The sequence below is a fragment of the Polistes canadensis genome, unplaced genomic scaffold, assembly GCF_001313835.1.
Source record: "Polistes canadensis isolate GaletaPanama2010 unplaced genomic scaffold, ASM131383v1 scaffold_28, whole genome shotgun sequence".
NCBI lineage: Eukaryota > Metazoa > Arthropoda > Insecta > Hymenoptera > Vespidae > Polistes > Polistes canadensis.
The window spans coordinates 767,048-794,557 of NW_014569575.1; the positions used below are offsets into that span (position 1 = coordinate 767,048).

Consider the following 27,510-nt stretch of genomic DNA (forward strand, 5'->3'; position numbering starts at 1 on the left):
CGACTACGACGACAATGAGAGAGAAGGGAGGAGGAGGAGGAGGAGGAGGAGGAGGAGGAGGAGGAGGAGGAGGTTCGGGGTCAGTCGGGGGTTTAGTAAGGAAAACGGTGAAAAATAGAAAAAAGAAAGATAGGGATAGAGAGAAAGATTATGGTTGTGGCATAGGATAGATAGATAGACCGTACACCTATGTTACACCATAAAAATCAGCACTGTCGATATCCTCAGGATAGATTTATAACGTAGTAATAATAAAAAGCGTCGTGTGGAATATGGTTGAATATGATGCTGGTGAAGTCGGCAGCGGCTTTATTAAAGCGTCCCTGAGTTTATGCAGGTCCCCTTAGGAGATCGATTCTAAGAGAGAAGGTTAGATGGAAAAACAGTGTTATTTTATTCTTTCTCTTTGGTTAGGTTACTTTCTTAAGTATAAGTACATATACATATATATATACATATGTACACACTGTTGCAAATGGAAGAAGAAGAAGAAGAAGAAGAAGGAGGAGGAAAAGGAGAAAAAAAAGGAAAAAAAAAAAGATCTAACGCGACGAGGAGAGGACGTTTCTCCGCACGATCGATCAATCGTGTCGAATAGAATAAAAAATGCAACGCATCGCGCCGGATGCAACGTAGGCGAGTAGTTCGAGTTTGTGTGTTGTCGAGTTCGAGAAAGATAGATAGAGAGGGGGAAATGAGGAGAAGCGTGGGGTGAGGTTGGGGTTGGGGGAGGGTTGGGAGGAAGGGATAGTAGACTTATCGACGGTTCGTTCATCAAAGTGCATTGCGCAACACGATGTTATTCTTGGAGTCGTCGTCTCGTGTTCTCAAACCGTTCGGATTTTCCTGGTTGCGTTGATGATATAGGCAGGGTGAGGGGAAGTAAAGGGAATAAAAGAGAGAAAGAGAGATTACACAGTGTTTGACGTTCTTCAACTTATCGAAAGTCTATGGAGATGCTATACTAGGACGGTGAATTATTATACTAGTTGAGAGACTGACTGACTTAAGAGAGAAGAAAGATAATTCTGTTGCACAGTTGCAGTTGCAGTTGAAGTTGCTGTTGGAGTTGGAGTTGGTCGTTTGACATTTTCGTTTTACGGACGCCTTCGTTTCGCGTGTTTTCGCTGCCGAAGAACACCGCCTCCGGGTATACTCGGTTTATACGGATTATTATAGCTTTGCAGTTTACCTTGGTGGCAATCGGTATTGGCTGGCCATTGTTTCGAATAATCGATACCTATACCTCCAGCGGCGATAATATTTGCCTTTCGAATAATCTCGAAACCCCTTCGAGAGAGCTTAATCGACGTCTCCACCCCATAAGCTAAAGCCCACACTACAAACTAACATCCACCGAAACTATCCTTCCTTTTGGTCTAGTCGATAATTATCTTTTCCCTTACGGGGAGAAATACGACATTTTATTTTAAACGTTGGACGCGCGTATAGATATAATATTATACTAGATCTTATTTTACAATATTCGATGATCATATCTTCTTCTATTAGAATCTTTTTTATTATTTCGAAACGTACTAACACACTTTTTTTACATATTTCATCTCTATAATATTTCTTTTTTTTATTTATTCTAATTAGAATATTTAAATTTACTAATGCATATTGTCTTGTGTTCAGTCAAATGTCTACTAACTATAATTTTAGTTTCAAATTTCATAAACAATCCAGAAACGTTCCATTAATTTATAAAAAGCATCTCAATACTAATTTATTTAAACATAAATCATAATTTTTGTCATTAAAAATACATTTAAAATGTTATTAGTTAATAATTATTATTCGAACATAGACGATACGTTTGTATTGGTTACCTCACGTGAGATGAGAAAACGTTGGAGTCGTTCATATTCCAATACTAAAGCAAAGTGATACGAAACAACAGAAGTTAAGATTATTAACTTTACATCTATCTTTCAACTCATTAAAAAACGACCAAGACGACAAACACGAACAATTGGAACACCATACGTTTCTTGATAAATTACCTTGGGAATAGAAGAAGAAGAAGAAGAATAAGAATAAGAATAATAAGAAGAAGATCCCAAGGAAAATACATTTTGCAGTTGTTCTTCTTCTTCTTTAGTTAACTTGTAAATCGCATATACATATATATATATATATATATATATATATATATATACTTACACACAAGAGGTGTAAAGTTTACGGTCTTGTATCTTAACTTTAACCATGGAATACACACGATATTATTCGTATTCGCGATCCTCGGAATTCCTTTGTGCATAGCCGACACGACTTTCCCTTCCGGAGGGAGACCAAGATATGGAAGTCGTCGTCGAGATTCGACTCGTATATTTTCTCTCTCTCTCTCTCCCTCTCTCTATGTTCAGATCTGTTCTTGGTTCTCTCCTTGCTACTTTTTCGAGTACTTAATAAACGAACGAACGAAAGAACGATAAGTGAAAGAAAGAATGAGTGGAAAGGTTGACACCGAGAGTTCATCGAGTTTGGTTTGCTAGCAGAAGTAGAAGCAGAAGCAGCAGCTACAGGTTGTCGAGATTTTTTTCTTCCATCGAGTGTCATTGTGTCTTCGGTGGCACGACACTCTAGCGAAAAAAAAAAAGAAAACTCCAAGAGAAAGAGATAGGGAAAGGGGAAAGGGTGAAAAGATAGGAAGGGACCTAGCTTCGAAGCTCAAAAAAGACAGGCAAAGCAGTGAGAAAGAAAGAGGAGGAAAGGGTTGTATAAAAGGGCCATGACCCTCTTGAAATGTACTTCTTTCTTTCTTTCTTTCTTTTACTTTTTTTATTTCTTTCTCTCTCTCTTGCTTATTTGCTTGCTTACTTGCTAGCTAACTCGCTCGTGATCCTTGGTATTATTTTTGGATGAGGATGCTGTTTCCGGCGGTGCAACCAATTTGTATAATTACTGTTTTCTCTCTAAACAAAACTCATTCGAGTTGGTTGGTGCTTGTTTTACTTTCATTGGTTATCTTCTCTTCATCTCACCGGTTCTACTTCTATTTTCATTTCTTTGTGTGTTTCACGATTTGATTACTTATTATTATTATTATTATTATTATTATTATTTTTAGATGATAGTAAATATATCGATCGAGTATGAAATTTTGTCTTTCTCTTGAGGAGGAGACATTTTAACTCGAAAAGCAAAAGTAACTCAGGCGCCGAGTTCTTCTTCCCCTTCCCCATCACCCCACCCCCCCTTAATTTCTCTCTCTTTTCGTCATTCGCTTTTCATTTCGTTCATTTTTACTTACCAACCTTAAAATAAACTTTGAAGCCTTGCGACAGCGGCGTCTTTCTCCCATTGGGTTCTCTCCCTATTTTCTTTCTTCTTTCCTCGAGATTGAAGATGAAGCCAAAGGAAGTAGGAGTAGGAGTAGGAGAAGTCAAGGGTGAGGACAAAGGGAAAAGGGAAGTAGAAGTAGAAGTAGATGTAGAAGGAGAGATAGAGAGAGAGAGAAACACGCTTTGAGAGATACCCCCATAGAGTTACAAGCTTTCAATTTAGTAGTGCAAACACTTAAACGTTGGTTAATATCTCCCTTTTTCATTTCCTGATTCAACTTCTGTTATTTTCTTTGTATTCTCGTCCTTTTCCTCGTCTCTTTTGCTAACAACGATAGATACTAAATGAATGTATTTAAATGTTGTTTAACATTAAACCTAAAACAGGAGGAGTCAAATAACCCCATTCTTTTAGTTAATTTTTATATTACAAATTTCTTACGAGTTATAGTGGTGTATTTTATAAAAAGTCAACGAATTTGTTATTTTCTCATAAATGTGATTATAATAATATAGTATTATATTTATTGTTTATATATAAACATCGTCAAAAGTATTCTTGTCTTTTTACAGTTCCCTTTTACGGGTTCGCGAGTTATTTCCTTACTAACACTCAATTCTCATACTTGTTTAATACTATCAACAGAAGTTTGTATCTTTTTACCACCTTCCTAGAGTCAACAGTATACGATTTTTTGTTCGAACGGGTCTCACCAATCGATGTTTACTAACCGTACTCACGTTGCTTGTCTTTAGCAATCTAAAGGGAACCAGTAATCCAATGTGTGGCTAGGTCGTTGACTATGTTGTAAAATATATGACTTATCGAACACGGGGGTCATTTGATACGCCATGCTAGAAAGATTAAATATAAGTAATATTAAACGATACGCGTTTAATGTTAACAAATTTTTGACGTTTCTTTCAATAAGAATATTTATTAACGTAAATTTGTTTCTTGTTTTTGTTGCAGATAGTAAGATCGTAGTTACGGAAAGAAGAATGCCGTGAAATTGCGACGATGACCGGTGAAAGAACGCACGTTGCGTTCATGGAAAATCATCACTTTCGTTGTCGTCGTCGTCGTCGTCGCGATATTTTTCGTTTCGACGTGATCTTTTGATAAAAGAATAATATACAGAGAGAGAGAAAGAGAGAAAGAGGGAGATAAAAAGAAAGAAAGATAAAGAAACAATAGAAAAAAAAACAAGAAAAAGGATGGACGAGATACGAGGTTCGCCAGCACGTCGTCTTTCTCAGATTCTCGATCCGATCGCACGTTTGGCGACGGATTTTGGTTCGAGCTCTTCGGCACCTTGCAGTCCAAGACTCGGTGCACGAACACACGAGTCAACGAGTTCCGTAGCACACCACCATCACCATCACCACCATCAGCAGCAGCAACAGCAACAACAGCAGCAGCAACAGCCGAGTACACCCGAGGGTATCCGAAGGCAACAACAACAACAACAACAACAACAGTCGTCGTCAGTTGGTGTTTCCGATTCGAGCCGAGTTTTGTCGAGTGGTCCTGACAGTCCTAGATTATGGCCTCGTCAATTTCGTCAAGCACCCACGCCACCACCTAGACCTCGTAATCAGAGCACCTCACCTCTGAACAACAATAACAATAACAACAATAGTGGTACTATTACTGCTGGTGCTGCTGTTGGTGCTGGTGCTACTGTTGCTGGTGCTGCTGTTGGGGGAAGTAACATTGGTTCTTCTATCGTACATTCAAGAGATTCGCCTTACGTAAACGTACCCAATTTACTATTTCAAAAGGATAAAACTTACAAGGATGCAGCTAGGAGCGCAGGTTACGTAGAATTGCGCGATCCAAAGAGCAACAAGTGTAGTCCTTACGATTTCACATCGGAATCAAGCGGTCACGTTGAATATACCGATAAAAGAACGTACGCCGCCCAAACGGATTTCTCATCTCAAACTAGTGCAACCACTACCACCACTACCACCTCTTACGAACCCAAGGATTTGTCGGCCCTTGCCCGAGGTAGACCAACCTTTGATCCTGGATCCTCTACCAGGGCTCACTTCGATAGAGCTTTTTCCTTCTCCGGTAGACAACCGGTGGATCATCAACAACAACAACAACAACAACAACAACAACAACAACAACAACAACAGCAGCAGTCTACGGGTAGAACGTTCGTCGAGAACAGATTGTTTCTCGATCAGAGGACCGCGGCAGATGTAAAGAAGGAAAAACTTGAAACTAGACCCACGTATGGATCCTCCAAAAGTTTTGACGGTTATTCGAGCGCCGTTGAAGAACTCAATTGGCAAGAGAGATGTCTCGAATTGCAATTGGAACTACATCGTAGCAGAAATCAAACGATCAAAGTACGAGATATGCTTCGAGAAAAGGTAAGGGAACCAACACCACATTTTGTTTTTATACGTTTAAACTATACTATCCTAGCGAATATCGATTTTCATTATTTTCTCTTCTTACGTATACAACTCTTACGTAGGGGTTATCTCAGGTGTTCTGAGATGGGACAAGGAGGAGAAATGGTGGGAGGGGTTGGTTGCAGTGGTAGCGGTTGTTATTCGTCGTCGTTGTCGTTACGACCCACCTTTTTTCCTTCTTGCATTTCTTTTTTTTTTTTTTTTCTTTCTTTCACGGCCGATAACTTTACGATCCTAGAGCTACTCGAGCCGACTTTTTACGGGCCCGTTGAAACTTTATAAATCGTTATCGTACTCGCGACGAAAGTATGAACGATTCACCGGCATATACCATAGTAATAATAGTAGTAGTAGTATTAGTAGTAGTAGTAGTAGTAGTAGTAGTAGTAGCAGTAGCAGAGAGTAGACGAGAGACCAAATGTTAGAGTTCTACTCTCTTCCTACCACGAATCGATATGCTGGCCGTTTCGTGCATTGAACGACCGCATTGCGATTCGTAGGCAGACCTGAAGATATTTACTCGACTCGAGATAGCCATCCTCTCCCCAATGCACCACCCTACTGCACCCGACCCCCCCAATTCTCTCCAACTATCTCGACCTATATTCTTTTTCATTTTTTTTCTCTCTCTCTCTTTTTCTCTTTTTCTTCAATAAGAGTCCATTGGGGAAGTTACCTTTTTGACTTCTTCTGAAAGCATCCTTACCTACAATTCTTTCTTTAAAATATCTTTTGAATTCCCAATCGTTCTCAATAGGTTATTCAAAGTATTACCACCACTACTACTACCATCACCACTACCACCATTACCATTATCATCGAGCAGAGTGTAATTTTCTTTAACGCGTTTGTCCTCTCTTTGACCTCCGTCGCGGTAGCGGCGGAATAATCGAGATCATCTCGTTGATCAAATTCGCGTGATGCAAGAGCACCGTATTATCGCATTCATTAAACTTCGTGTAAGTATATTATATATATGTATATATATATAGATGAAGGATAGTATATGCGAGTTACATACCTATATCGAGCATTTCTCGAAACGATGGCCTCGAAACGAGCTGAATTTAGTCGCTAAATTACAAGTGACAACGACACGCGCCACTTTATAACGTTTCTCTTCGTAGTTACTACACAACCCATTCATTCTACATATATATATATATATATATATATGTATATACAGGTATAGAAATACATGGAAATAATATATACGTTAACACATTTACCTACCTACAGTCATGACGATTAATTTTCATATTCTCTATTTCTCTCTCTCTTTCTCTCTCTCTGTTTATCATCTTTGAAAACAATTTTCTGGTATAAAATAATACCAAATATTCTCTTAACAACCCTTTACTGACTTTAATTATCAAATTCTCATTTCTATTCGTTGGATTAGTTGAAAATTGGTTAGATCGAATTTTGTATACCTATAGGAAGAAACATTTAACCAATACACTATCAAATCGATTTTACCTTCATTTCCGGATATATCAAAATGTTCGTACGTATCTTTCTACCTACTATACGTACCGGTTGGGACCGGAACGGTAATATTCGTGCGAGTTAGGGTGAAACAAAAGAGAGAATGAGGAAATGATAGAAGAAAGTTTTATCCGTGAGCGTAACATACGTCAAAGGAATTACACGGTTCTAGGGTCAGCCCTTCGGTGGTGTAGAACATATAACAATCCGGTCGAATCGTTTTAGTATGCACGATCACGCGCCACGATTTAGCGTGGCCAACCCCCCTTACTAGATAAGGCACATCGTTCCTGGTAGTAGTAGTAGTAGTAGTAGGGGGTTGGGGGATGGGGGTGGATAAAGGGGGGTTGTAAAGACAGCGACCGCTGTTGGTCGTTACGTAGGCAGTGCATTCTAAAGAGATAGAATAAGAGAATAGGAGTGAGTGAGTGAGTAAGTGAGGGGGAGGGTTAGGGGGGAATAGGAACGTGCAGGAAAGTCCTTGACTCTTCAAAACCCTCTCGGCCTTTAAACGAACCTTAAACGAAATTGAATCACTTAAACGAGACAAAGAACACCTGCAGCACGGTCTTTAACGCGTTGTTTACCCGCCATCATTGTTCTTTCGGGAATCTCGCAAATCTCGTTAACTCTCAGTTCTATTCTCTTCTTTCAACCCATCCCCATACCACCCTCCTCCCACCATCATCCCCGTTTTCATTACTCTGTCTCTTACTACTCTCTTTTCATTTTATCATGGCCGATCCTTTTGCGCTTTTAAATACGCGTTTAGAAATTTCCCTAATTCCGTGCAATCGTTTCATACGTTTAACGTTTTCCTCGATGTTCAACGAACGTTGAATTTTAATAAGGTTCCACAAAATAAATACATAGATAGATAGAGAAAGAAAGAAAGAGATGAAAATTTGCTTCTCTTTGTAGAAATTTAAATAAAATAAGAAAAGAATAAATAATGATTATCAATGGGATTGTTATTATTATTATAATTCTTCTCATATCTTATCGATTAGTTAAATGATAGTAGAACGATTTTTATTTTCTGTTAGAATTAATAGCAAAAACGAGAAAAAACAAAATAAAATACAAAATAATCATCGTTATTGGACCGTTGCCAAATGTTAGAGAAAAAAAAGGTGAGGTTTTATTTACTTACTTACTTACTTACTATCTCTTTTTCTCTTTCTCTCTCTTTCTATCTACTATTATTCTTTTCCCCGTTATTATCAATCTTATCGAATGAACGTTACCCGTTTATCGACGTAATACACCGAAGAAAATGGTCCTCCCCTCGTTTGCGAAACCGCGACGACCACCACCCCCATCGTAACCATTCACCAAACCCTTCCTTATCGGTATCAAGAAACTATTCTTTTTTATTATTATTAAAACAGATGATATATAAAAAAAAAAATAGAGAAAAAAAGAGCAAGAAGAAAAAGAAGAAGAAGACTAAAGGGGAAAAATAGAAAGAAAGAAAAAAAAGGGGAAGAAAAGAAAAAGGATCGAAAAGACACTTTCGAGTCTTTACGAGATTTTCTTTCTCTCTCTCTCTCTCTCTCTCTTTCTCTCTCATTAAGTTTCTTCCTCGCGTGAGGAGAGAAAGAGTACGAGTATGGAACAACACGGAAAAGGCAGCTACGCCCGTCAGAAAAGATAAGACCCTGCCCCTCCCCCTTCCTCCCACCTCCTCCTCCTTCTTTCCCCCGTTATCCCCACCTCACTCCCCCTTACGTCTTCGTCGTTGGAAGGCGAAGGCGAAGGCGAAGGCGAAGGTCGTTATCGTTGAGATGCTCGAGGCCTTCTATCTCTCATTTTCTTTCCTTGTTTCTCTCGTTAAGTTTCCTCGTTGGTGCACAGCTTACATCACGAGGTTCGGTGCCCTCACGACAGACGTAACCGTTTGTTTATACGATATAACGTAGGTTATACACGTAACTTTGCCATTTAGCTGCCACTCCTATCGATTTTCCCCCTCCCCCTAAACCCCTTTTGTGCATTTTCCTCTACCCAATTTTCTTACCCACTTATGTACGTATTTTACTTATTTAACCTTGCCGTGATTACTGTATAAGATTCCCCGGTAATGTATTATGTTGATGTTAATTTTTGTTTTTTTTTTGTTATATAAATGATCGGTGGTATATATGTATGGTTATACGAGGGAACGGGTTTGTTTAACAATTTTTAATAGGCGATAGATTTGTTTTAGAATTATATTATAATATAGGGTTCTCTTGACACGTTTTTATTTTTGTTTCGAACAGGATTTTGTTATAATTTAATGCGATAGGTTTAAGCAATAATTTGTTTCAAATTGATTATAAAATTTTGATTGTATATTGATATATTGTGTGTGTGTGTGTGTGTGTGTGTACATGATAAATATTAATACTTTATACTTTTTACTCGTACTAATTACATTCAGAACAGCACGAAATATAATATAATTTATGTATTATTCGCGTTACAGGTAATACTATTGAACGTGTACTTTCATTTGTTTCATTGATTTATTTTAATATGCAAATTAGTACATAACACTTTTAGTAAACTTTGATATTTCATGATATATAATAATATTTAAACGAGGTCGACGAAAAAAAAAAAACAAAAAAAGAACAAAGTTACGTTGAGAAATGCGATTACCAGCTGATCAAGTAGTTTCTTTCTTTTTTTATCATTTTTTAATCTCTCTCTCTTTCTTCCTTTTTTGTTTCCCCCATAAACTAGTCGTGGTTACGAAGAAAAGTTAATAGCCGGTACAAATATCCCGAAGCGTATACCACCGTATACACGCACATACATTTACACGTATATAATACAGATACATACATATGTCTATCTATATATATATATATATATATATAGGTATATAGTATCGCGAACAGAACTCGCGTGTTCTCTCCCCAAGAGTTGACCTTTTCTCGCGTGACAGCAAGCTGCATTCCACTTTCACGGGCGCTCTTGGAAAATCGTTTAAAGAAAATTGCGATAACTCTTACGTGTATGTAATTCTAAGAAAATAAGCCAAAACACATGTGTATATATGTATATATGTACCTCGTTTCGTGCTTTAAAATCATTTGCTGAAAGTTTGGTAGGAACTTTCAAGGCCATCTCACAATTATCCATCCCACCCCTGTCCCGTCCCCCCTCTTTTTCCAATTCAATTAAATCAAATGTGTTTTGTTTCTTCTCTTATATTAATTTACTTTTAACGAACGTTACCGAATATCAATTTTTTTGATTTTCTTGAAAAGATGAGGATGGGTTGGGGGTGGGGGAAAAAGAAAATTAAACTTCCCGTAGGAAGGGTACATTATAGATGTTCATTATATTAATAGTAAAACGAAATGCAAGAATTTTTCTATAATTCAACGATGTCGATGTGTACGATCACAAAATTCAATTCAATTAATTTCCTTTTATATTTGTTGTTGTTGTTAAAAAACGTTATCAAACATGTTTTCTTTTTTTTTTCTCATTCCTCTATCAAATAAATTTTCCTTTCGACATTAGATTTTCATTTAAATTCGTAGTAGAATTACGAAGAATTCTACTACAAAAAACTGACATAATTCAACATGTTAGCTTAGACATTGAGTAGAAAAGCAACGAATGTTCGCAATGTGACGTACACGTAGAAACATAGTAGGTAGTTTTCGAAAAAAAAAAAAAGAGAACAACCAGCTAGAGGGAAGAAGAGGAAGAAGAGTCATGCGAATGTGTAAGCTCGCGAGAAGAATGAAACGAAACGAAACGAAACGAAACTAAACGAAGAGATTGATGGTGAAGGGATAGTCGAGGGGGGAGGGTGGGAGGAAGGGAGTTAGAATAGGAAGAGGGAGATATCAGTGGTGAATATCATGATGGTTGTGTTGGTAGAGTTGTATAGTAGCGAATCGTGGAAGCGAATGAAACGCGTTGACGAGGATTTTGCTAGTCGTGCTGAGTCGGAAATTATACGTCCGTTTTCTACGGACCCAACCGTGTTTCAACCTTTTTTTTTTTTTTTTTTTTTCTTTTTTACGAAAATCCTACCACGCGTGTTACAATGTTACCTCTATCCTACCAACACCACCACCCCCTTTTTTCCACCCAACCTACCTCCCACTTCCTCCCGCGAGGAACTTTCTCTATTTCTCTTTCATTTTCATTCTACGTTTATCTATCTATCCCTTTCTAGTATTTATCCCTAGCGATGGAAACGTCGAGTTAAACGGAAAATCGCTAAACCGTATCGCGGCTGACTGGCCAACAATGTACACAGTGGCTCTCCAAACTATTCTCATCTCGGTTAACAAAACTCTCACTCTCTCTATCTCTCCCTTTTTCTCCCTTTTTTCATCCTTCTTTATATCTCTATCTCTTTCTCTCTCTCTCTCTCTCTCTCTCTCTCTCTTTCTCTCTCTCTCTCTCTCTCTCTCTTTCGCGTGATATCTCGTCCTGCCTGCCGACGGGTGAAACAGACAACACGTTCAACGTATATACATATATACGTACGTATGTATGTATATATGTATGTATGTGTGTATTTATGTACGTACGTAAAATAGAACTGACTTCGTTATATATTTTCCCCAAAAGCAATTAGGAAGGATTAAAGTCTCGATATGGAGAATAAACTCATTTAGTTAGGTAATGAAAAGCCAAGGGTTAGTTGACGTTTAAACGATATTTCGCTTATATAGGTACGTACCTTTCAGGAATATGCAATTTTTTTTAAATTACTTTCCACTGTACCTATTATGAAAAAAAGAGAGAGAGAGAGAGAGAGGTAGACTGTGTATCATATTTTAATTAAACATATTTTCTTCTTCTTCTTTTTATTTTTTTTGATTTTTATTATTATTTTTTCTTTTTTAAAACACGTGGCTCGATTATAATGATAGACGCGTGTGTCCCGTATGCGCGCGTACACCACACACCGTATCAAAACTTTTAAGGGAAATGAAAAAAAACAGAAAAGGGGGGAAGATAAAAAAAAGGAAAGGAAAAGAAAAAAAGAAGGGTTTATTTTTTAGGCCAACACTACCGGTAGTAAAAACAACGGCAATAGTAAAACGTTGTCGTTTGACGTTAACAGTTGTCCTATTTTTCACTCATTTCTTGCTCCAGTTATATTTTTTCTACTTTTTCTTTTTTTTTTCTTTATTTCACGGACTAAAATCGCGAAAATAATTGTGTTCTAAATTCGTATCAACAATTCTTATTCGTTTTATTTTAAACGTTTAACGGGATTAATTGGATATTGTATAAACAAGAATAGTAGTATACCATAGGTATACTAGTAGTAAAGCTTAGGGTTATTACTGTGATTGAACGAACGAGCCCTTTGTAATTAACTATTCGCCATCGTGTTATCGCGATGTCATTTCTCCTATCCACATATATATACATATACATATTATATATATTATATATATTATATATATATATGTATTGCATGTATATATATATTACCTCACCCTTCTCTCTCCTATCTTTTTCTCTTGTATGATATTTCACACCGGTATTTATAAAAAAAAAAAAAAAAAAAACAACCTCACATCATATACACAACCTTTATCGTTTGTCACATTCATTTGTAAATTGATATCCCAGGTAGTAGGGAGATAGGTACGCGTCAGTGCATCCATTAAAAATCGATTTCCTCTACCGACCACCCCCCTCCTCCATCCTCCTTCTCTCTTCCTCTCTTTTGTGTTTTGAGTCAGTCGGCAATGAATGTTTTTTTTTTTGGTTTTTTTTTTTTATCGCGTTAAAGCTTCATTTAACCTATTGTTTAAATGAAATTCAATATAAGAGGAAAAATGTTGAACATTAATTTACGAAAATGAAAAGTCATTCTCTCTTTCTCTCTTTCTCTCTCTTTCTCTTTCTCTTTCCCCTTTATTCTCTCAGTTTGCGCCGATGAATAGGCAACTATTTTGCATAGATTTCTCGAGGGCCCAACAAAAGGTTCGCTATAATGTCGCTAAAGCTCGGATCTCCGAGAAAGCTTCGGTTTAATCTTCATTAGAATTTCTGATTTGCAAGCCGAAAGAAGAGTCGGAAATGTTGCAGGTTGCATGGACTATGAGTACCCACAATTTCAACCTGTTATTTCCTTCTCTCTTTCACTTTATCTTTCCTTTTCTTTCTATTTCGAGAAAAAAAGGTAGACCACCTGCTGTTAAATATTTCATATTTCACTTCGAGAATTTCGCTTAATGGCCGTCACCTTTTGCCCTCCACTTAGATCGAAATAATAATAATAATAATAATGGTGATGCAAAAAAGGGGGAAAGAAAAGAACAGAATTTTTTAAAAAAAATAATATGAAAAAGATTTAGAGAAAAAGAGAGCGAGAGAAAGAAAGAAAATCGAATATCATAAATATTAAAAAAAAACAAAAAAAAGAGAGAGAGAGAACAAATATAAAAAAGAATCGTCTTTGTATGAGCTTTATTTTTTATTATTTTTATATATATATTTTTTGTTTTTTTTTTTTCCAAGATATATCTCAGATATCTTTCTATACCTTTGCTCGTCGTATTTCTAAGCTTCTCTCTCGAATCCGAGAATGCATCTGGAATATTTTTTACCTTCGCATAAATAGAGAATGGTATCTTTTTCTTTCTCTCCTTTTACTTTCCTACTATAAAGATCTGTTACTTTAAAAAACTTACGAGAATGCGTATATCCTCTCTCCCTCTCTCTCTCTCTCTCTCTCTGTTTGTGTATATGTGTGTGTGTGTGTTTGTGTATGCATAAGGAGTGGCGAATTATTGTGAATAAGGCTTTAGGTTCGCTCAGCTTTATTCGGAAATAGCGACACTTATGCAAACACGTATTGCATCTACCAGTGTCTCTTGTATATTGTATACGCGTGTACATTACCAGTCAAAAGTTTCAAATCACTTGCTGCGATATTTTGATTTTATTTATTTTCAAATGATCAATCGTCTTTTTTTTTTTGTCAAATATTAATCAATCGAATAATGGTCTATAAAAGATTTCAAGATTTTCTTATAATCCATAAGGTTGTTAGTTTATTGACCCATTTTTATGACCGACATAATAATTACCAACAACACTCTTGGAATATATAATGTCAGGTTGTCGTTAAAAATAACGTTGCTTTACTTTTTTTTTTTTCTCCTCAACATTCCTTCTTTTTATTATTAAAAGGCAATTCATAAACAAAAATACTCGTTCCAGAAGAAGAGAGAAAGAAAACACTAAATGTATACCTAATCGTTTGAAAAAAAAAATCATCTATTTTCATATAGAGAATGAGAACAATATACCTTATTTTAATTAGAAACGAATAATATAAATACATTTTATATATTCGTCAAATATTCTTGTTACAAATTACAAGACTTATTTGATCGTACGTGATAGGTGTGCGCGTTTAATGTTAATTATTTTCTTATAAATGTTTTGTTTTATTTTTTATATATATTTTTCATCAAAATTTACGTATTAGATACTTTTGATCGATAGTGTATAATATACACACATATATATATGTATATATAATATATATATTATTAGTAGGAAGTATACTTATATACTTACATATGTAGACACGTGATATGTATGTAAGTACGTGTGTCGTCTAGGTAGTATAAAAGGGACCGTAGCTGGAGGAGAGCATTGTTCGAGAGTCCCTATTAATATTGCATTCCATCGGAAGTCCGTATACAGGGTGGTACGCGCTCCACATATAAAGTTCGTATCAATATTGATTCGCCGGCCGGCGTGAATGGGAGCTCTCGTGCAAACAGACAGGTCTTCCGCTTATATAGAGATTTCAAAAGACGCCGTAACGTCGATGCCATACGCTCGTCTGCATCTACGAAGGTACAGGGAGAGAAGGTACGAAAAAATTCTTCCTTTCATCCACGGTTCTCTACACCCTTTGAGACTTGCCTCGACGAGTTCCTATTCGCGATTTCCTACGTATACATTTACATATATATATAGATATAGATATAGATAGATATGTAGTGATGATATAAGCAAATATATACTTACTTACTTACTTAGTTACTTAGTTAGTTACTTACTTCATCTTAATTAGATAATTCTTTAACTTTATAGTAAAACATTAACGTTATAAATTTAATTAGATGAATGACGAGACGACTTGTTTGCCAATTTATTTTCTCTATCATCATATTTATCTTTTGTGTTAATTTATTTCGATTAATTCTTTCTTTTTTTTTTTTTTTGGATTATTATTATATTTTATACATTGATAACTAATAACTAATTCTATTGTATATTTTGTTATTTTTTAATCTATGTAAAAGTAATTTTTTTCTTTTTTTTATTATTATATAGGAATACTTTTTGTTTAATGTAAATAATATAAATGTGTCGTTAATTATTATTAATACTGATTAATGAGATAATCAAAAGATTATTAAAAAAACGATCATCGGTGCATGTATGCATCCCAATTATTTCGAATAACAACAACGACGTAATTTCAATATCAAATTCTATTCCAGACTCGTGGTATGTATATTAGAAACAAAAAAAAAAACACCATTATCAATGTTTAAAATTTTCTTGTTCCCGTTAGAAAGAAGTTTAGTTTTCTAGTCTCAGCAACAGCAACAGTAAAGACGACGGGCAGAAGCGGGTGTCCCGCTTTAATATCGACCAGGAAAAGAAAAGAAAATAAATAAGAGAAAGAAAATCTCTAAGTCTCTATGTGTGTGTGTGTGTGTCTCTTTTTCTGATCCTTTATTTCGTCCTTGGAGCTTTCATACTGAATCTTCCTATCCGTTATGTCTCGGTACTTTTCTTGATAACTGGAAAAGAGAAAGAAAGAAGAGAGCATATCAATGCTTATGCGTCAGGCATTATGCAACAGGATGGGTTGGAGGGTGGGGTGGGGTATGAAAAACAAGGATTGTCGATAGAAACGTATGCGTGTGTGTACGTGTATGTGTATTATGTACATATATATAAGAGAAATAGAGAACGGGCACTCTCTATTGATACAGATGATGGTCTTGTACATTGAAAGCTCTTGGGACCTATACGATTCAGCCACCCGTTACATTACCGTGAAATATTCGCCATTATCTTGATTTGTACACCTACAACAACCGCTGTCCCCGCAATTCGTCCTCTCGTTTACTCGTTGTACGCTCGTACGTCCGTTCGTTTCACTAGCTAGCTAGCTAGCTAGCTGTTTGCCCATAGTAGTCGTTAATTTTTCATCCTAATTCATCACGGATATATTTACCCGACACCATACCCGTTGCCGTTGCGTATTCCCTCGTTTTCTCACACCGCTTTCTCATACCATCTATTTATCTATCCATCCCACCTGTCCTCTTGCTTTCACTTTCGTTTCGTTTAACTCGTGTCCGGCAAATACCTGTCACCTTCAATTTCTTTTTCTATCTTTTTCTTTCTTTTTTTCTTTTTTTTCTTCTTCTTCTTCTTCTTCTTTTTTCCCTCCCTCACACTCTATCATTTTCATTTATTTTTTTCCTCTTCGCGTTTCGAACAAATCGATTGAGCGCGTTATCGTCCTAGCTCGTGAGAACTAGCTAAAAAAAAAAAAATGGGAAAAGGGTTGGATAGTACAGTGCACAGCTAGTACATTGGCTACAATGGAAATTGGATTTTCTCGCTTTCGTATCGTGCATTTTAAATTTGCGTTGCCCGGCAAGACGGGGAAAGCTACGCTAGGTTTTTTTTCGGTTTTTCGGTTAGAATAACAGCAGTGACAGAAACGGAGAGAAAGTGCGTGCGGTTGTATATTTGCGTATACACACGCGTATATCTATCTATCTATCTATCTATATAGTAGTAACAACGATAAAATATTCTCTCAGTACGAACGATCGAGAATAGACGAATGAGAGTGGTGGTAACAACGTTCACACCAACAACACACGAACGAACGAATCTACCTGGCCTATTGTTAGAATTATTTCCTTCTGTGTTTTTCTTTTTTTTTTTTACGGGCGAGTATCGAAATCAATTATTTTCTCGAGCTATCGTAATATTGTTAGCCGAAAAGTAAAGCTGTTGAAGAATGCGTAAAGCTTTGAACAAAAAACTTAACTAAGTCCCTGATTGATCATCCCTCAAGGTTATTCGTGGTTTGACGCTACTTATAAAATTGTGTCAAAGAAATGGAAAAAAGAAGAAAAAACAAACTAAACAATTTTCCTTTGCATCAGTCTTTCCATGCGCCAAATTAACTGACATTATTATTCTCGACCGTGTCACCCGCGTCACAGTATCAAGGATTTTTAACGAGAACCATTCGTCCTTTTTTTTTTTTTTGAAAGAGTGATAATTATCAACAACGTAGAGGGATAGTTATCAAACATCATCATTGTGTGTATAGTTGGTAGTAATTGTACCGTCGAGTGCATCTTTCTCATCCGCAAGTTCTTTGTCCCTCCTCCTCCTTCTCCTCCTTCCCTTCACCCTCACCCTTTTTTCTATTTCTCTCTTTCTCTCTCTCTTTCGAGTCATTTTCATCGTCAACGCGAAAGTACGAAAGAAAGATAGAATGAGAAAGTGGGTGGTGACGTGAGAGGTGGATCAGGAAGAGGTAGAGGAGAGAAGGGAATGGGACCGAAGGGTTGGTTAGTAGTAGAAGAGGGCAGAGTGCCAAAGACGTTGCCGGATAAAGGAAAGAGAGGACAAGGAAGAAGAAGAAGAAGAAGAAGGGTGTCTCTAATTGGTCCAATCTAAGAGCTTGTCTCAAAGAGAAGTTTCCCGGGTTTCCTTCGTACTTGGTACTACCTTTCCTGCACCACACGTACGAGATGTTCTAAAGGCTTATGACCGTCCACGTACTTACTTGCACCACCACCACCCACCCCATGCATATAGACACACACCTATGTAACTTACACACGGATGTATCTTGTATAAGTATAAGTGGGTAGAAGTGGGTACATTTACAGTAGAAGTAAGACAGAGACATGTATACACAGAGAAAGAGAAAGATAGAAGGAAAGCAAGCAAGCAAGCAAGCAAGGTTGGAAGATGCACGAAATACAAGTTGGAAACGCGACATCAGCAATGAGAGAGGATAGCCTGCAGACACGTACCAACGCAATGTCGTCTGCTCACCCTCATTTTCACAGATCCAACTACGACGTCACGAAGCTTCAAATCCAACCCTTCCTTTCCTTTTCTTTCTCTTCTCTTCTCTTCTCTTCTCTTCTCTTCTCTTGTACCACCTTTCTTTGCTTTCCTTGTTCTCGTTGCTTCCCTTCGTATCTTTTTCCATTCCACTTTCCACTCTCTCACGGTATTTCTTCTTATTTCTTCCCCTGATTTTCTACAATTTCGAATTTGACGGGTGATCGTCGAAACGACGTGAAGAAGAAGCTTGGGGTGGTTTACTTTTTCTTCTTGTTCTTTTCTTTTTATTCTTTTGCTTTTTCCTTTCTTTTTTTTCTCTATTTATATTTTTCTATCGGTAGGATGTAGGAAACAAGAACAGAGAAAGAAAGTGATAGATGCAAATGGAAACGTAGAATTCGTTTGGAGCTTTTTGAAAATATCTTTCTCGGTTGTTACCATGTAAAATAACTTCGAACGTTGTAGATGTAAATGGTTATAGAAAAGTAAACCCATCATCGAGTTTTAAAGGAAGAAAATAGGATAGAATAGAAAAGAGAAAGAAGAAAATTTTACAAATCAAGGAAAAACTTAGTAACATTCGAGTTTGTATTAATCGACAGGACAATCTTTGGATCAAGGTAAAGTAATGAGAAAATATAAATAAAAATAAAAAGTAAAAGACAAATAAAGTAGAAGAGTACAATACGTCCCAAATTAGTTTGCTAACTTTTTTTTCTTTTCTCTTTCCCAAACTCTCTTGCTACTAACGATACTACTCTTTAAAGAAAACTCGCAAACGGATTATAACTTTGATATAAATGAAACTGGGAATTGGGAACGACTCAACTACGTTTTCATAATTTTTTTCTCCTTGTTCTCTTTAACAATTATTATTTATTTCTATGCTTTTTTATCCTCTTTTTGGGATTTGATGTTTTTTATCCCCTCCTCCTCCTTCTGCACGAGTTATTTCCACATTTTTTTTTGTGCGTGTCTCTTTTCTTACTTTGTCGGTATATTATTAAAGTCTTTCGTCTCTTGAAAATACTTTGCTTGCTATTCTCGAGACGTCTGGAAATCGTGAAGTGCGATCGATAATCGACGGTTTTGTGCGAGGACAAGTCATCGAGAAAAAAACATGCGAGATGCGCATTTGTTCGTTCGAACTAACGTCATTTAATTCGACAAAATAATATAATGCAAGATATAATATAATCGATGTCATTTCAAAATAAATAAATTTCTAACTTTTATCTTTAATAATTTTATATTTTTTCCAAAAAATTTATATATTCTACATGAAAGGAAAGAAGACTAGAAAAGAAAAGAAAATTACAAAAAAAAACACACACCATCAAATGACGTTCCTTTGAAATCGTATTCTCTCATCCCTAATCCAAAAAAAAACACAAAAAGAAAAGAAAAAAAGCTTGAGTTACGAGAACGAGTTTAAATCACGTTATACTAAGAGTCGCACAAATTGACGATAAAATAAATCAAAACGACCAACACCATCACCACCACCATCACTATATACCACTACCACCTTCTTCCCCTTTACATGTGGGGTTTAGATAATAATAATAATAAAAATATATATATATATAAAACTAAAATTAGAGAGAGGAGAAAAAAAAGCCGAGAAAAGAAAAGAGAAGAGAAAATTAGGAGAAGAGGGGAGGGGGGTGGGGGGTTATACAAGAAGAAAGAGAGAAAAGGAGACTTTGAAGAGACGTTAATGTTCTTTCATAAATATTAATTGGACACGTTCGTGGACGCGTTAGGGAAAAGTCGCTCGTAAACGTAACCGCGACGATGGAAAAAGAGAAGAATCACTACCAGAGAGAGAAAGAGAGAAAAAGAGAGAGAGAGTGAGAGAGAAAGAGAGAGATGATGGTTTCTCTAACATTTTCGGTCGCGTGTATACTTAACGATATAGCTCGGCTTTTATATATATATATATATATATATATATATACATATATATGTGTGTGTATGTGTTTATATGTGTGTGACAAGAACGGCGCCGCGACGCCGGGCATCCTGTCTGGCAAAACGAGGAAGAAGCTTCCGTGCCGAATAAATAGAGCTTCTTCTCTCAAAACCGGACGACTGTTCTTCTTCTTTTACTTCACTTCTTCTTCTTCTTCTTCTACTTCTTTTGTGTTTCTTTTCGACTATTATTCGCGTCTACTTCCGTGAAAAAGAATTTAAACAAAGAAGAAGAAGAAGAAGTAGAAGAAGTAGAAGAAAAAAAGATCTCGAGGTATATCAGATACGTTCGATGAACTCTTTTCAAACTTTTTTCGATACCTTCTTGAAAAAAGTAGAAGAAAAAGAATAGGAGGAAGAGGAAGAGGATGATGATGAGTGCGAGAATAGAAAAGGGTAGTAGTTTCTTCTCGAGAAAACGGATTCCATTTTTTCGTAGACTTTAATAGTGAAAAATAAGAAATCAAATAATTATTTGTCTGTTTATCTTTATTTTTCTTTTCTTCTTTTTTTTTTTGCATTCAAAGTAATGTGTAAAAATCTGTATACCCTTTTTAAAATTGTTTCATACTATAATTCTATATATAAAATTTTCTTTCGGGGTCGTAATTTCTTTTCCCCCTTAATTTTTTATTATTATTGAGAAACTCTGAAAATAAATAAAAAGTGTGAAAAAAAATAAATTATTATTTAATATCGTTGTGAAAAAGGGAAGAAAAAAATTGGACAAAAGTTATGACTAAATGAAGAATTAAATTATTATTTATGCAATAATAATAATAATAATAATAATAAGTTTTCTTAGAATATTTATCTAACAATAAAAAATGATAAATAATTACTATGTAATGAGAATAGAATATTTATGTGTAATCTTAAAGAAAATGACGAATATATTTTCTTCATCGGTGACATAAAATTTCACGAGACCGAGCGAAACTTAGGAATCGTGCTGACGACGACGACAACGACGGCGTAATGCCTTTACTCGCCTGTAAATTTACGTCGGTGGTGCAAAATTCACGGGAACACCGTAAAAGAGAGAGAGAGAGAGAGAGAGAGAGAGAGAGAAAGACACGGCTTATGACTTTGAATTTCGCACGATTTATCTCAACCCGGCTGAGATTTTCTGTCCTCCTATAGAGGATGTATATTCCATAAAATAAAGAAAAAGTTCTTTTTTTTTTTTTAACTTTTCTCTCTTTCAACGATATATATTATTATACTATTATAATATATATTATATTTTTTCATTTCAATGAGAGGGAAGAAAAAGTAAATGACGAATCGGTAAGATTGTTATGTTAATATTAAACAAAAAAAAAACCATGCAGAGAATTTATTCCGAAAAAATTATACGCATACGTATAACATTATTTTCAACGCTACATATATTATTTCCTAAAAAGAGAACAACAAAACAAATCTAATATTTTATATTAATACAGGTAACACACTAACTCTCTTATAATACTGTAAATAAGCTTCTAAACAATACCAGCGTTCGTTATTCCCCTTCGCGTTATTATTTTAATGTAATTTATTATTTTAAATATATTAAACATACAAAAATCATGTTGTACCAGTGCTTGTAAAATTAATACATTGTCTTGTACAAAGGTTCGTCGCAATTTATCGTGTTAAAACAAAACCATATTATAGGGATGCCGTATTGTAGGAAAGTACTACCTGTGTATTTTCTACATTTTTATTTTATATATAAATTAAATAATTCTTTTTACTTTTAATTATAACATAAATCAAGGATCTAAAAACTGACCGTCTCTCATAAATCATTCCCCCCCCTTAGTCCCCCTCCCTTAACAACAATCTATCTACATAATAAATATAATTAATTCCTCTTCGGTTGTGTTTTTCTTTTTTCGTGTGGGTTGTGTGATGAATTAAAATTCACGGTAGAGAAAGTAAAACACACGCTGTGGTAAATAACAATAAGCATAATTAATTTGAACGCGTCGTACAGTACGCGTATGTTAAAAGAATACACACATGAAATAGTATTTTTGTTATTCTCTCATAAGAATCAGTCAGCTTATCAAAGCGTTGTTGTCCAAGTTTGTTATTGTTTCCCTCATCAAATAGCCACGAGAAGGAACACGTGGAACGAGAAACCTTGTGTTTTCGACAAAATTGCGGTTCTGCGTTAGGGTGGTTCCGAGCACATACAGAGAGTACTCTGATTAAGTATCCAACGACCACAGAACGTGTACCGATACGTCACAGCCTTGTAAATAGGACACTTCAGGATGGACTTGCACAACGAAATGCGGTCCACTTACGAGTGCATGATAAATTTCGATTGGCAGTTCAAATTTCTCCACCCACCAAACATTTTTTATCTTTCCTCTCAACCATGCTTCTTCTCGTTCCCTCAACTCACCTCCCCCACCTTTTCCTCCCCATCGTAGCTGTGTAATTTTTACGCTCCATTTATTCTATTTTACCATTTACGAAACTTCCTGTTTTATATTCGTTTCGATATTTTCCAAATAATTGTCTTTTATGATATAAAAAAAACAAAAAATACAAAAAATTCATGTTAAATATATTTGCAAATATTAAAAAAAAAAAATATATATATATATAAATATTTTTTTTTAATTTTACGATTCAAATACCACTGGCCCCACTTCCACCGCAAATCAATGTCGTATAATTACTATCCTATGTTAAGATTAATTTGGCAGATATAATTACGAGGCATGACAATTTCCTGGTCGATATATGGTCTCTCGATTTCTCACTCTGAATCGATCGACTTCCGTACGTTAATCCATCGTTTTAACCCCCAGGTGCGTCGTAATCGCAAATTGGAAATGGTTGTTATATCTCTGCGTGTGAGATAGACAGAGAACGGGGGTAGGTAAAGAGAGAAATAGAGAGAGAGAGAGAGAGAGAGAGAGAGAGAGAGAGAGAATCTCGTTACACCCTTCTTTATAATCCCTTGTTACTTCCTCCTATATTCCATATGTACTTAATCAGACTCACTGATGTGAGATCTCAACTCATTTTCCGTATTAATCTCATCGGTTACATTTTCATCATTAAAACGTTTCGCATAATTTATCGAGCGGGAAAGGGGGAAGGGAGAGGTATGGGGTTTCTCATTACATTTGATTTTTTTTTTTTCTCTTTTTCTTTTTCACTCCTTGATATATATGTTTGCTTCGCCTACGCGTTGGATGGTTATCACGAAAACAAAAAGAAAAAACCGTCTCTTCTCTAGAATAACATTGTATCATACATTAAAATCAAATAATTCTCGTCGTATATCTTTTAATATAGACATTTCGCGAAGAACATTATCGTATACAATTCGAATGATATTTCCTCCTCGTCCTCGACCTAAAATTCCAATTTCGCGTTTTACGGAATCAAACTTGGCAGAAAATAAGGATGTATATACTGTTGAATAGATATAGATATCGAAAATGGGGGGAAGATAACGGTGAGGTAAAGGGAATCGTAAGAACGGAAAAAGGAAGGAAGGAAGGATGGAAGGAAGAAAGGTTGATGGTAGTGGGGGTGGGGGGGTGGGTTTGGAGGAGTTGGTTAGTTACGTAAACCTTGGAGAAAACGTTTCCCCGTGGCGTTTCCCGTTGAGATGCATGGGGACATTTTCATGGACGACAAACGCGTTCTAAAAGAGTAAGAAAGAGAAAGGGATACGCAAAGGGCTCGTTTTCCTAGAACGCTAGTACGATAAAGTTTCCGTCTAACGGCCCGAATCCGCCCTTCGACCGCCACCGTCACTTCCGTTTCTTCTCTCTTCTTATTACTCTTGTTCTATTACCATTTCTCTCTCTCTCTCTCTCTCTCTCTCTCTCTCTCGCTTTTCTTTTTCTTTTTTTTATGTTTTTAAGGGCACATCTCTTCAGCCCTTGGAACCCTCCTCTCCTTCTTCAGACATTCTCAGACTGGATTATGGCGTCGTGCGCGATTCAACAGGCAACGAAAATTCAGTGCCTTAAGGCTGTTCATGAAAGAAAGAGAGAGAGAGAGAGAGAGAGAGAGAGAGAGAGAGAGAGAGAGAGGGAGAGAGAGAGAGAGAGAGAGAGAGAGAAAATATACCACGTTTTTTTTCTTCGAAGAGTCGTGCCAGGATATTACGATCCCAACGTTGCTCCCGAACCCTCGAGCCCTTTGTCCTTGTCTTTGTCTCTTACACGCGTTTTCTATCTATGTAACTTTCTTTCTCTTTCTCTCTCACTTATTCCCATTCTCAGTCTCACCCTTCTTTTTTTTTTTTTTTTTTTTTTTTTTTCTTTTCTTTTTATAGCAACATCTAAAGTAAAATACACGGAAGTCACGCATGATGTTACGAACCGAATGTGAGAATTTTACGAAAACGATTACATTTCTTTTCTTTTCTTTTCTTTTTTTTTATAGGTACAAATAAGATTCATGTAAGTATCATACTTACATATCTGTGTACGTATTATATCATACGACTATCTGTGTAAAGTATTATATATTTAAAATTTACATTACGTAAATTCGGAATAATTAGAATATTTGTGAGGATAAGATATGAAAGGGTTCTTTAGGGTAATCGGGATAGGGTTATTCGTTCGAAAATAATTGACGATTAAGTATATGCGTGTGTTTTAATTTCTTTTTGTATTATTTTTGTTATCAATTAATGAATATTTTTCATTTACGTTATTATATTATTCATATCGATGAATCTATTGTTGGTAATTTTTTTCAAAAATATTAATAATTTCTTATTAATATAATTAAACTTTGTTAATATTTCATATAGTAACGATAAATCGTATAAAAATGAATCAATCTATTCGATTCTTTTGAAATCTGATTCTTCGTCCAAAAGTGTACGCGTTTGATTATCAGAATTTCGTAATTTTCATTTGTGGCGTATACGTGTGTGTGTATTCTAATACGATTATAATAGCTTTGTTTTTTTCGAAACGACCAACGAAAAAATTAACGCGAAATAATTAGTTTACTACGGACAAGTTTAACAATAATATCTTCTCGTGGATTTTTATATTGGGAGAGGAAAAAATAAAAAAAGAAAAAGAAAAAGAACGGAAAGTGAAAAAGAGAATAATAATACGGTTTCAGGTCGTTTGTCAACGTGGCAATTTTACGCAAATTTTCTTCCACCTTTCTGTCTCTCTTATTTCTTTTCGCATTATATATAAGGCATTTAAAGTATATCTTCTTTTCTATTTTTTCTTTTCTTTTCTTTTATTTTTCTTTTTCCTTCCCTTCCGCGGTTTTCCTTTCTACTCCGATCTACCGTGATTGCTCGTTCGGATTACATCTAGTGCCCTCTTCCTGAAGTCTTCTCGTTTTAATCTTCCAAACAGGAGTAAAAGCAGCCAGTAGAAACAGGCACCACACCAACACCAGAAGAGAAGAAGAAGACTAGCAATTAATCTCTTAATTGCCCTCGAGCGTACCGTCCAGCATTTAAATTCACCGAGACTCTGAGTGGTCTACGTTACTAACATTCCATTTCTCTATCTTTCTCTTTCTATCTTCTCCTATATATATATGTCTCTCTTTTATCTTCTTTTATTCATTTTGGTCAATCAAAAAGTCAAAAAGCAACGAATTAACCGATCCCGATCGTATAGAATTTAATTGATTCATCTAACTGTCCAGAAAAACGAACCTATCGAAAATCTTTAAACGTATATATATATATTTCTTTTTTAATTTATATATATTGGGTTGTCTGGAAAGTTCAGGTCAACTTTTAAGAAAATTATTCTAAAGCAACATCATTTTTATATTTGATAATATATTTCATTGTTTTAGTAATTTTTTATCAATTATTCAGGAAAACATTCAAATACATTATTTTTATATTTCAAAACATATTTGAAAAAAAGAAATATAGAATTACATTGATAAGATAATGTCGATTTTAAAATCAAAAAATATTCATTTAAAAGTAATATTCTCATATTTCATCATATATTTCATCATATATATACACACAATGTATTCAGCCAGTCAGAATAACGTGACCAATCAAATCGTATTGAACAGTTCAATATCGATTTTATCTCTCGAAAATAAAAAATTTCCACATGACTAAATACTATAGAAAAATATAATGTCATTTTACGTTTAATCAATCCCCACTCATACGTAATATTATTTACGTTCGATCTTCTTATATATACACACATATACATATATATATATAAGTAAATTCTTATTTATCTAGTTATCCATCCCTTGGAATATTCATTTTGACGAACTCGTTTAATTTCGCTTATCTAACAGGTGATCCTTTATAACGTATATCTCGTCCACCTGTTTTGCAGGCGGCAAGGGTGACAGAAAGGAGGCGTGGCAAAGTGAGGAAACAAGGTAGATAATACAATAGAAAGAGAGATAAAGAGAGAGAAAGAATATATATATATAAGCCCTTTCGACTTTCCAACGGACGACAAGAGCCACGGGAAATGAAAGGATCGGTTCCGTGATTAAAAGCCCTTGGGCAACAATTGATTTTTCCCTTGTGTCCATTACGCACACATATCCCACATACATTGAGCGTTACCTACATTGAAAAAGAGAAAGAGAGAAAGAGAAAGATAGAAACGACAAAGAGAGCTTGTGCTTTTACCTCTCGACGTTGTTTGTCTACGAGCTGTACGAATATCGACGAGATCATGGTGTTCCCTTTTTTTTTTTTTTTTCAATCGTTATACATGATATCTCCTTGTCGCGATTAAAATATCAAAAGAATCATATAAATAAGATCTGTCAATATGGTATAATTTAATTTCGTACATTAAATCTTTCTAAATAGTTTCGTTACTTTTTTTTTTATTTAATAATTAATTACTTTTACGTGCACACACACACACAAAATATATTTTTCATATTATAATATTATTATTCGGTTAATTTGTAGTTTTGGAAAATTAGAAACAATGATTGACAGTGGATTATGATAAAATATTGAAAAAACATTGATGTTTAATATATTTGAATATAAATTCGTGTGTATTGTATATACTGGTAGATTAGATCAAATATTTCGTATTTGTATATTATACTCGAAAGATAATAGTACGCCATTCTGGTATTGCATAGAAAGGTATTTGTATTCGATTCGATCTCATCTTCAAGGGTTATTTCAGGAAACAAATTGACGAAAGGTAGAAATAGGAATATCTTTGATACCTAGTTT

At 35.4% G+C, this 27,510-nt stretch overlaps 1 protein-coding gene across 12 annotated transcripts in view; it reads left to right on the forward strand.

Moving 5' to 3' along the window:
- LOC106783994 (uncharacterized protein CG43867) overlaps positions 1-27,510 on the forward strand; it is a 131,333-nt gene that overhangs the window by 15,854 nt on the left and 87,969 nt on the right. For 11 of the 12 annotated variants that reach the window (XM_014743044.1, XM_014743045.1, XM_014743043.1 and 8 more), the window contains exon 2: positions 4,267-5,681. In XM_014743044.1, coding sequence (XP_014598530.1) covers positions 4,512-5,681 — 1,170 coding nt within the window. In that variant the 5' untranslated portion in view covers positions 4,267-4,511. Of the gene's footprint in view, positions 1-874; positions 1,151-4,266; positions 5,682-27,510 lie in introns of those variants that run through there. The other variant, XM_014743049.1, reaches the window with a different exon arrangement.